This window comes from Leptinotarsa decemlineata, unplaced genomic scaffold (genome assembly GCF_025532065.1).
Source record: "Leptinotarsa decemlineata unplaced genomic scaffold, Ldec_3_MD MMD2_tig00026354_RagTag_RagTag, whole genome shotgun sequence".
In the NCBI taxonomy this organism is placed as follows: domain Eukaryota; kingdom Metazoa; phylum Arthropoda; class Insecta; order Coleoptera; family Chrysomelidae; genus Leptinotarsa; species Leptinotarsa decemlineata.
Window position 1 is genome coordinate 23,928,265 of NW_027412702.1, and position 12,624 is coordinate 23,940,888.

The window sequence follows — 12,624 nt, forward strand, 5'->3', positions numbered from 1 at the left end:
CTATCGCCCAACCCGTGTTACGAATTACACGTTAAAAGGTAAGACCTCGTTAATTCTTAGCTCGCACAAGTTTCGACTTCTGAGGGTTGTCGTTCGTAGGGGTGCGACAGCTGGCTAACGGAAAAAACGATTTTTTTTTAAAAGGAAAAGTGCTTCAAATGCAAAATTGTTTTATCACACACCTGAAGAGACTAAATTACATGTTTCACTATACAATAATAATAATTATAATAATATATTTCAGAGAATGCTCTACATTTCATAAAGAAAACATCAAACAAAATGAAACGTCACACAATTTCTACATAAAGGTTTATAACATGTCTAGATATTCCTGAAGTGAATAAGGTTCTAACTTGATCAAAAGCTCTTTGACACCTGTTTTGAATTTTTTTAGGCTCTCTTAACATTTTAAGTCTCTGTAAAAAGATATATCAATTTCATCGGTCAGTTCCATCAGATACATTAATACTCATACAATAAAAATCCCAAAAAGTTATTATGGAAAAAGTCAAACAATGGTCTGATGTAGGTAGGTAAGAGAATTATGACGTTAAAATGTAATTTTGTTCTCAGAATCAAATGATAATTATATGTGATGGCATTGGCCGATACTTGTTGTCCACATATCTACATGTACAACTAATTTTCCTCCACCGAATTACTATATATTTTTCAATCCAAATCATCCATGAAAATTTCAGGGACTCTTGTGAGATTCCCATTATAAAACCTTTACAGGAAGGAAACTGAATTTGCAATGAATGAAATCAAATTGGCAATACCCGGAAATGTATTGTTAATTTAATTGGTATGATAGCTGATTAAGGGAAAAACAGATTTAAATTCGTCAAACTGAATTTAGAATATGCATCCGTTTGTTTATAGGTAAAATTAATCAATATAAATAAATTAAGTTTAATTTAAATCAACTAAACATTGTTTAGTTTCAAGAGAATATTATGAAATGATTATTCATGACTATACCGCTAGAAATGTCTTTGTTCATGAAAGTCTCACATATAAACATGAGGGAAATGGGAAAAGATGAAACCGTTAAAAAAACAAATATTTATTTCAATACCAAAAACACAGTCTTACAAAAATGCAGAATAGGTTAAGAGTTTCCTGCCAAGAAGTCAATCACCAATGGACCATCAAAAAACCTACATCAAGATACCCTGTTCTACAATAATACACTACCATGAATAAAGGCAAATTCGCAAAGCAAATATTTAAAATCACCAAAAATATTGTCTACGTCTACATAATTCACTTATTGAATGCCTTTCAAAGTTTCAATAGATTCTGTATAATTTTTAATCCTGATTTTTTGAGTTATTTCTCAGGCAGCAGTGAAGAAACATCAAGGTTAATTATAATGGTACTATTTTCACATGGTGAAATAATATACAGTATGTGTCACTTCAAATTCGAGATGAAGAAGTGAAGTTACTAAAAATATTCCTTATGAAAGTTTTTTTAGATACAAATTCATTGGGCTCTTTCAAAATATTCTACAATATACAAAGTATCCAATAAAAGTATGGTGTACGGAATGAGGTATTCTTATTCGTCAGAAGTTTGAATACAGAAGAGTAGATCATTATAAATGGTACTAGTAGACCCCGTTTTATTTGGTTTGGAAGCAATTGTCATGGATAAAAGGTTGCCATTCATGAATTTGATGAAATGTCTGACGGAGACATACAAGTGATGACACACACAGAGACCCAGATTTTTCAAACAAATAGAATGGTTTGAAAAATGCTCATGAGAAATCCAAATCTAAGTTCTGATTCACACATGATAAACGTCTGGCAGAAATAAGATACGGACGTTTGTCACTTCTGAGCCTTTATATGCAAACAATGAATGCACCATGAAAAAAAGACAAGAGAACTTACACATAGAAGAGTAAACTGCCTCTGAATAGTCAAAAATTTACACAAGCTCAGAAGTTATGCAAAATATGTCACAAAGATGATTTGTTCAACCATCCTATATTCATTAAAATGTCATTTGAAAAGTCTGTTTCATTATGAAATTGTTTGATCTATTGATAATTTGACCTAAAAATATTTTTCTAGGTGAATCAAAATTTGAAAACAATTTTTTCTTGATTTTTATAAATGGAACAACATATATCTTATTCAACATTTGATTTCATTGTAAAAAGCTGTTTAAAAATATGCATTTTCATGAGTGTATATACCTAGTGGTTCTAGAGAGTTTTAACAAACAAACACAAAATACATTTTTAGCATAATTTGATTGATGATTTATTGATCACCAGAAGACCTATTGATAGTCTGTATCTAATTTATTTCATCCTGAGATTTAATTTTCGAGTTTTTTGCTGAAGAAGTTCAATGTTGAAAATAATATATTCTTGAAACTATTTTTGTTATAACTGTCTAACTACTACTTATTTACCTATACCTAAAAAGCTTTCCAAGGAGAAATTACGTCTTGAATGAAATATTGAGTGTTCCATTAGAAAAAATCAATTATCTCAGTATTGAAAAAATGATATCCAAATGGGGGAGAGCAACATCTTATTACATTAAATAAAACTGAATTTTATGGGACACGCTTCTACTCGGCACCATGTATATTATAAGATATTTCAAAACCTTTATATGAAATAATTTTTGAGAACTTTCAATAGAAATTCAATGTGACCGACGTGCACACTGTATGTTATATGTACGTACCCCCAGAATATGTCACCTTTCTGATTTAAATTTTTTATCAAACTGACTTAAATTCATTTCATTACTACTCTAAAAATCATGTGTGAATCAAAAGGACACTGGCTGTTATTTTCATAACATTTCTAGATTCACTCATCTTAGAGTATGGATAATCAGTGTTTGACTTTCAGGTAATTATCTAAAACACATTTGATTATGACTCTTACCTACTACATCACTTATATAACAAGAATGTCTTCATCTGACGCCAACAATTTTGTTCTGAACAATAAGGTTCCTACCAATCTTTGATTTTTTAATCTATGTCCAAATGATTAAACAGTGATATCAAGTGTAAAATGAAAACAGAAATATTTGTAGTGATTGTAGCCATTTATTCTCTTCCACCTGTAGCAATTTTCGATAGGTGTTGCATATCAAGTTGAGCTTGAGCAATATCACTTAAGGCAGCTTGTATCCTTTCTAGCAGCTGTTGCCCATTTTGTACAACAGCTTCTAACCTCTCTGCTGCTTCTTGGTTTTCTTGTTCCAAAATTCGTAAACTTGCATGCTAAAACACGAAAAAATATTAACTGGACCATCTTCTATAGGCAGAGATATTTTTTCTCATATACCTTTGTAACAGCACATTTTGCAACGACAATAATTTTTGGTAAATATTCATTTCAACTTGGCCCTTCACTCTACTTCCAGAGATATAGCAACTCAACAGTCAAAAATATTGAGATGAAGAAAAGTTTTTATTTTCTCCTGAAAGCACCAATTTGGTTGGTGAAACGCCCATTAAGAAGATAATTGCAGTTCTGGTGATTAGGAAAAGTACTTAATTTGGATTTATTCTACATGAAAGGTTACAGTTTTACATTTTATTAGGCAGTTCTAACTCAAGATTCGTTATCAGTGAAAACAAAGTTAGTAAGTCTATTAGGAAATTTTTGACAAGTATGAGCCATTAAAATGAATATTTACTCAATTACTTATGTATATAATTACTGATAAACTTTTCGCCACCTTTGCTACTGCTACCTTCAGAGTAAACAACAAACCTGTAACTCTGTAGAGCTTTCTTCGCTAGGCAGTGATTCAATAAGTGTGTCAATGTCTTTTGCACATCTTGATATCAATGTTGTGAATAATTGAACATAGTCTTCTTGATTTTGTTGTTGCTGAGGAGTCTGGGATCCACTTCTATCGAAATTTGGGAACTTACTAGGAGGAGCAGACTGCTGAAGAATCCCAATACTATTACAAAAATGTTCTGCTTGCTGAAATTAAATTCAAAGGAAGTGTTTACAAATTCCCAGTTTTCTTGAATGAGAAATACGTACCTTATTGATGCAGTCCTGTAACTGAGTAAGCCTATCAGCCATTTTGTTACTATACTAATATACAAAATATCAAACGCTCCAAAAGAACTTCCTTTGATTTTCTTTGTTTTTACGTTTTTTCCTTTTATTGGTTCTGCTGTTTTTGTTTGTCTTATTTCCTTTGAACTACTTCAACCTAGAAAATAAATTGTCTGTTCAGATTCTTCTCTTTCAATTCATTATTGTTGGCCTTAACTACTGAAGCAATGCGGGTAGTATTCTTTTTTTCTTTTTCATTAATGGCTTCGGCTGCCAAAACTATTCAGCCAGGAGTTCCAGAATCAAGTTGATATTACAGATGGAGCCCACACTGAAGTGGGTCTGGGTCGGACCAAAACCCCACCTGGATTTATGCTAGATAGTCTAAACTCTGTCGGAAGCTTTGTATCATCTCCTTTTTGATATTCGTCGATTCACATGGCAATCCTATAGATAGCGTGTTCATACGAGAGGCAGTCAATTCATTTGGGCAACCCTTTTATTCGCGAAAATTTTGAGATACTTGGACAAGCATGGTTCTGCCTTGACACCGCTCTGACTCAAGAAAATTCTAGTCTCTGGTCTTCTAAAACTACTGAATTGTCTTTGCCTTGACTCCACGCATTATAGGCTTGCCCGTTTTTGAAATTTGAATATTAGTTAGTTAATTGTCATTGATAAAATATATTGCCGTTTAGATTGTAACGATATATAGAATCTGATATTTTGGTCCATAATGTTTTCATTTTCAAGTAATCATGACATGAATAATGATATATGACTTGTATGTGATTCAACATTTCTGGGATTTTCACCTTCCACAATCTGAAAAAAATAAAAATTGTTAATTTTCTTTGTGAAAATTACTTTGAACTGAAAAGTTTACCCTTTCTACACCTGTATAATGTTCTCCATTACAATTTATATTCTTTCAGATTGTGAAAGTCGATTAGAACACTCCTGACTTCCTCCTTTTATTCAATACTTTATTCACTGTTTAACGCTATACTGTGCTAAAAATCTGTGCAATTCTCGAATATATGCATCTTTCTTTAAGACAGGCAACACCATATATCTCTGCCTTCGTCTTATGCATTATCAAACTGTCACTGAATGCATTTATTAATTTGGGAAATAAAAATTATATCAAATTTAGAAAGAGGTTATGAATTTTTGGGGTGGAAAGGTTAAATGTTTGAAGTAAAAATCAAATATTTTATCGGTTCAATCCTCTGATATAAGCTTTAACATCTATTTGGAATTATTTTGAACTACTGTGGCTAAAATGGGTAAGCCTGATTTGCCATTTTTCCTCTTTCTATTTTATAAAACAGTTTTCCGTTTTTTTGAAAGGGTACGGAATTATAAAAATCGAAAATATTTCAAATTTTCCCATATATAATGTGAAAATGCAGATGAAGTATAATAAAAAAAATGGGGCTTTCTGAAAAAATTTCTTGATTAAAAATATGTAGTCAATCCAAAATTTTTATTTAAACCAATTCCAGACTGAGGGTGGATTCATGCACCAGTCTTAAGTTATGAGAATTCATGTTTTGTCATCTATTACAACTAAAAACTTACGAGTGACTCTTATAATTAAACATAGAATAATATTTAACGGCTTTTGCCTTATTTCGACTGGTTCATGAATCCTCCCTAAATCTTTAATTCATCTTGAGTGCTTTTTATCAATGATTATTCAAGCCAAGTAACAAACTCAAAGAAGTTACTGTTCATTGATTTCAAATTATATCGGGAAATCGATTAATCCCCTGAGTGCTTGAGTTGTATCTGTTGATCCTCTAATTTAGAAAAAAAAACTTTGAGTCGAATTTACATAAATGTACTATAAGTTTTAAGTGTTGTCAGTTGAATATGATGATTCCTAAAATAGCTTAGTTGTGAAATTATTGGTTGACAATTCTTGATTTTGCTTCAGTTGTGGAGTCTTTCAAAATCAAACTACAAACCTTGTCAAAAATGAATACATCCGTTATAATTTAAATATTTCCTGTTGGTATTGTTGAAATAAATTATTTTGTCCTCATTTTTTTCATGAGGCTTTAACTGAAGTTTATTTTTTCAGCTCAGTCTTCTGAGGTCACAAAGCTTCAACAGCATTTGTCACTTCTGAAACAGGAATATTCAAAACTTCAAACCAAATACAGAGAGATTGAATCAAAATATAATACAATAGCGGCAACCAATAATGAAAACACAGAAGATACATTTGCATCCCGCCTCTTGAAAACCATAAGCAATCTTTATGACTCGGAAATATATAGTGATATAAAAATTAAGCTTGCTGATAGAGAAGTTTCTGCCCATAAGCTGGTTCTCCATGCCCGCAGTAATATTTGGAATGATGCCCTACTAAAGAACAAAAATGAACTTGACTGGACTGAAATGGATTCAGATGTGGGAAATGCCATGATACTCTGGTTATACACCAGTAATTTGAGCTTATCCTCCTCTGTTCTTGCATTAAAGCTCATAAGAAAAGCATACGAGTTCAAACTTGTCAGCTTGGTGGAATTGTGCGAACAGTTTTTAATATCGGTGGTGAACATTAGATCCTGCGTAAAATTTTATTCGGTTGCCGAAGAAATAGAGGCCATTAATTTACGAGAATATTGTTCAGGACTTATATCAACACATTGGGATGATCTGAATACATCTGACTTTGAACATATGTCGGGGCCCCTGCTTTACAAGATGCTCAAGAGTAAAACACAGTTGCCTTTACATTCAGCAGTGAGGCTGCAGAGAGAAGACGTGGTGTTTCTTTGCTTGGTGGAAAATTCTTCAAGGGTGAGTAAATGCTTTTGAATGACTTTTTTTACTGTCCTAACATTCACATTCATTAATTATTTGAAGAGAGTCTGCCTTGAATTGAGTTTACAAGGTGTTTCTAATGGCCACCGACTTTCGTTGATTGAAATAAATGTCATATCATTTTTGTGAGTTTTTGAACTCCAGTTGGAAACTCCGGTGCTTGACCAATTTCAGCTTCTTTTTATTATCATGTTTCAAATGGACTAATGAATGAATTCCCTTAATTTTTTTCGTTACACAAGAAATTTTGTCTTGCATAACATTTCAAGACGTTTTATCATCACAATTGGGACACGAAAGAATACACATGCATCATCAATAAAATATGCTGTACCACATACCATAATTTTTTTCTACAGTCATCATTTGCGTTTATCGGACTGAATTTTACAATTTCTGAATTTACTAGAGTTGATAATGATACAAAGAGCTGTATTGATAATATAATTATTAACATACCTAACAAAGATTATTTCGAAACTGGCATTATCGACCCGTGTTTATCTGACCACTATGGCCAATATATAAAAATTAAAAGTATCTACAATAACAGCAAATTAATTCAAAAAAAGAGATTCATTACAAAAACTGGATTAGAAAAATTGAAAAATTCCCTTAATGAAGTTGACTGGAATACTTTCTTCGAGCTAAGCTCAATTGAGGATATGACTGGTTTTCTATTAGATTGTTATACAAGATTAATAAATGTAAACTTTCCTCTTAAGAACGTTTCAGGCAAGATGACAAAACCGCGTTACTGGATAAACGATCAAATAAAAAACATGAAAAATAAAGTTCTTGCAATAAAAACGATATTTGACTGTACACATGGTGATAGATACAAACAGGCATATCTTACATTAAACGGGGAATACCAAAAAATGGTAATATCTGCAAAACCAAATTCATACGATGAGTTCATTTTAAATTCTGACAACAAAGTAAGAGACAGCTGGAGACTCATTAAACTAGAAATGAATGGTGAAGGTACCAAAAAAAAAGACATTAAGTTCACTGCAAACGAGTTTAATTCTTATTTCGTAAACATAGGCTTAAAAATCTCTGAGGATCTGTCCCCTTCAAATTCTTGTTCTGTTCCTTTGTCTAAATCGGACAGGCCTAATGTATCAGGATCCTTTTTCATGGAACCCATTCTAAGCAGTGAGGTTGCTAGTACGATATCCAATCTGAAAAACTCTAACTCGTTGGATGCGTACGAACTGAATAGTAAAATTGTCAAGGAAACAGCCTCATATATAATTGAACCACTTACAGTACTCTTCAACGCTTGTATTGAAAAGGGTGTATTTCCAAGTGAATTCAAAGTGACAAGAGTTGTCCCAATATCTATCGTTCCAATTTTTGGAAAATTGTTTGAAATCATCCTTAAAAATAGGCTTTATGAGTATTTTCTGAAGTACAAGTTATTTAACCCAAATCAATTCGGATTTAGGAAATCATCCTCCACCATCAACGCAGTCAAAAAAGTAGTCGAAAATATAATAACTTGTTTTGAAAAACGAGAACACACTATTGCTGCCTTATGTGATCTCACAAAAGCATTTGATTGTGCCTCCCATTCCATTTTACTAAAAAAACTAGAAGACTATGGCATAAGAGACACCCCTTTATCTCTTTTTTTCATCATATCTGACTAACAGATATCAATATGTATCACTTGACTCAAATAATGTATCTGATTTAGAACCAGTTATATGTGGAGTTCCTCAAGGTTCGGTTATGGGCCCTCTCTTGTTCATAATATATGTAAATGATCTCTTCTCCTACATGTCACCTCACAATTGTTCTGCTTTCGCCGATGATACTACTCTCACGACATCTGGGAAAATTGACTCTAATTTGGTGCGCGATATAAATCAAATTCAAATGAAAGCTGACATATGGTTCAGAAAAAATAATCTCATGTTGAACGAAAACAAAACTCAACATATCATTTTTACATCTAACACCGCTTTGTTGGAAGGGCACAGTGTTAAACTTCTAGGTATACATCTCGATGATACGTTGAACTGGTTGGAGCACACTGAACAACTTAGCACTAAACTGTCCAAATACACCTTTCTTCTTCGGAAATTAAAAAATTTGATTTCTCAACAGGCGATACTGTCGGCGTACTATGCTTTTTTTCATTCTCATATATCTTACGGGACAATTCTGTGGGGGAATAGCAGCAACGCAAATAGGATATTTATCTTGCAAAAAAAAGCGGTGAGGATCATATATGGGGCTGGTTACTCAGACTCCTGTAAACCTCTTTTTTTATCGTTGCGAATAATGACGGTACCTTCTATTTATTTATATCAACTTTTGATAGACATTCATAAAAATAAATTAACACAAAATAGAAATTGTGATTTCCATTATTATAACACGAGAGGATGTGAATTATTAAGGCCAAGTAGATTCAGACTACTTCAGACTTCGAAGAGGAATTCAATTGATGTTAACCTCTACAATATTTTACCTCCCCATGTCAAAGAACTAAATCAGTACATGTTCAAAATATATATAAAAGATCTCTTGATAACAAATTGTGTATACTCTACTGATGAGTATGTAGCTGTCCTATCCAATGCAACACGAACCATTGGCTAGTAATTAAAGCTGACATGTTCTAAAAAATTTGTTACTTGTGTAATGCAATGTTTTCTAACTCCTAAACTGTAACTAGGCGTTTTATATTGATAACTTTATATTTTTTATTCCACTTTGTGCATTTGACTTATCTTATTTGTATTACTATTGTACATCTAAAAGATTAATAAATTTATCTATCTATCTATCTATCAACTGCAGCTCTTCTTCATAAGATAACCTTTACTGAGTGCATCGAAAAAGACAATAGATATTGAAATCAATTGATGACATATTACTATCATTTGACAGTTCACATTGTTCGCATGTTGTTTATTGAAAAATTTCTTTGGTTACAATTTATTTGTACTTCACAAATGGTTGTTTTCACAAGTAATAAACTGTGGACATTTCATATGTCACGATATGTAAATTTCATATTGTAGTTATAAATGTTAACCTCAAATTAAGAATTGCTAAGCCTTAAGATCTGCATACTGGAATATTACATATTGATGTCGTAACATAGGGTTTTTATTATTATATAGTGAATTTTAAAAATTGAAATGGTTATTCATTAAAAGATTGAGTTGTTCGGAGCAGTATTCACATAATATCATTTCAATTAATTAGTTTGTGTCATATTGGATGCACAAATTAATAAAGATTCATTTGGATGTCCGATGCAACAGTTGTCGATTATACAAATTGGCTGGAAAATCAACCAGACAACGTCAACGAAAAATGCTTAGTTTTGGTTGGTGAGAAATGAAGATTTGTTTTGGAATGACAGAGATTGCAATACCCAATTTTTCTTTGTCTGTGAGAGGGAAAACAATCAAAAAGATCCAGAGAATAATGATAAAAATTGGCCAGCACTCTTCGAAAATCCAAACGTCTCTCCAAATACACAACACAACAAAGTTTTTGTTTCGGGGTTGAAATTAGATGATTTTAATGTATTTCCACGTGTTAAAACCGAAAGTGACCATAAAAATGATATATTAGCTCTTGTTTTCAAGATATAGTATCATTATATTATATATATGTATATTGAGTTTTCAACAAATGAAATATTTCATCACCAACAGTTGGTACACATGTTTGTTTACATAACACCCCTCTCATCAGCTGTTCTTAAGTAGTAAACATAACCTATGTGAGTTTGTCAATTGTACGCACGTGGTTGCTATTGAAATTATCGTGTGAAGTTGATTTTTAAATTAATTTAAGTGCTGATCTGAAATGCCTCGAAAGTGTGTGAATTCTGTCGATAGCTTTTGCTATATATGTGGTGAAATAACATTTAAGGCTCAGAAACGTAAAATGACACCTATCGTTAAGACAGCCTATGAACATTATTTTGGTGTGAAAGTTGGGGACCAAGATAAATCATGGGCTCCTCATATATGTTGTAATTCTTGTTCCGTCATATTGCGAGAGTGGCTGAAAAATAAAAACCGGGCAATGGCTTTTGCAGTACCTATGGTTTGGCGTGAGCCTACCAATCATACAGACGACTGTTATTTCTGCTTAACTCCTCCCATTAAGCAAGGTTTATCTATGAAGAGAAGAGGAACGGTTAAATACCCTAATCTCCCATCTGCTCTTCGGCCTGTACCACACTCAGACAATTTGCCAGTCCCTTCTCCACCCCAAAACTATGAAATTTTAGAGGAAGGTGATGAAGACTGTTTAGAAGGAGCAACCCATCCTTCTACATCCTATGACCCTGATTTTGAGGTAAGCGATAGGTCTAGTGATCCGCACAGAATTAGTCAAGCAGAGTTGAGTGACCTTATAAGAGATCTTCGCTTGTCTAAGGAAAAGGCTGAGCTGTTAGGGTCAAGACTACAACAGTGGAATCTTCTAAAACATGATGTGAAAATATCTCAGTACAGACAGCGTCAAAAAGATTTGCTTCCTTTTTTTGAGAAAAAAGAAAACCTCGTAGTTTGTTCTGATGTTAATGGTTTGATGGACTGCTTGAATTTGGATCACACTCCATCTGAATGGAGACTGTTTATAGACTCTTCAAAACTAAGCTTAAAAGCTGTACTTCTGCATAATGGAAATCAGCTACCCTCTATTCCTATAGGTCATGCAGTTCACATGAAGGAAACGTATATAAATATGAAAACACTTCTCCAATCAATCAAATATGAACAACACAAGTGGCACATCTGTGGTGATCTGAAAGTCATTGCTATACTCCTAGGAATGCAATTAGGGTTCACCAAGTACTGTTGTTTTTTGTGTCTGTGGGACAGTCGGGATAGAAAATTTCACTATAAAAAAATGAACTGGCCTACACGAGACCTAAACCCTAATGAGAAAAATGTAGTTTAGGAGCCTCTTGTAGATCCTAAGCATGTTCTCCTTCCCCCATTACATATTAAGTGGGGACTAATGAAAAACTTTGTGAAGCCAATGGACCAGGAAGGACAAGCTTTTAAGTACTTGAGAGCAAAGTTTCCCAGGTTGAGTGATGCTAAAGTCAAGGAAGGCATCTTTATTGGGCCTCAAATCCGTGAAATCGTAAATGATCCTGCTTTTGACATGATTTTAACAGGAAATGAAAAAAGAGCCTGGGAAGCCTTTAAGGGGGTTGTACATGGGTTTTTAGGTAACAAAAGAGATGATAACTTCACAGCATTGGTTAAAGAGCTTCTTCAAGCTTACCACCAACTTGGATGCAACATGTCCTTAAAAATTCATTTTCTTCACTCTCATCTTAATTTCTTCCCACAAAACTGTGGAGCTGTGAGTGACGAACATGGAGAAAGATTCCATCAAGACATTGCCTTTATGGAACAGAGATATCAGGGCCGTTGGAATGAAGCAATGCTTGCAGACTACTGCTGGTCTGTGTGTAGGGATGCTCCAGAAGTGTTTTATAAAAGACAAGCTAAACGACAGCGATCTTACAATGAATCGGATGGACTCAATTGAAATTTGGTGGTACAAACTTCTTTTGTCAAAACACTAAGAATAATGTTTTTTTTTTATTAATTTTGTACTTAAAATATTCTAAAAGAAACATAACAATATTGTTTTATGTACTTTCACTTTTCACGTATAGTATAACTACTCTTTAAGATTAAGTACTGTGTATCTCAAAAACCAGA

The 12,624-nt window shown here is 33.0% G+C and overlaps 2 protein-coding genes across 2 annotated transcripts in view; one reads left to right on the plus strand and one right to left on the minus strand.

Annotated features, from left to right (window-relative positions):
• Positions 1-1,056: 1,056 nt before the first annotated feature.
• Positions 1,057-4,241, minus strand: MED21 (Mediator complex subunit 21). Its single transcript, XM_023162007.2, has 3 exons — positions 4,046-4,241; positions 3,764-3,982; positions 1,057-3,267 (listed from the first exon to the last, which is right to left on the minus strand). Exons 1-3 carry the CDS (start codon positions 4,085-4,087, stop codon positions 3,091-3,093), a joined length of 438 nt encoding a protein of 145 aa, XP_023017775.1. The 5' UTR covers positions 4,088-4,241; the 3' UTR covers positions 1,057-3,090.
• Positions 4,242-5,191: 950 nt separating this feature from the next.
• The window catches only part of LOC111506796 (rabankyrin-5), a 52,663-nt gene continuing 45,230 nt past the window's right edge, over positions 5,192-12,624 (plus strand). Inside the window, exons 1-2 of the mRNA XM_023161999.2 lie at positions 5,192-5,352; positions 6,153-6,877. Coding sequence (XP_023017767.2) covers positions 5,349-5,352; positions 6,153-6,877 — 729 coding nt within the window. The 5' untranslated portion in view covers positions 5,192-5,348. The remainder of the gene's footprint in view (positions 5,353-6,152; positions 6,878-12,624) is intronic.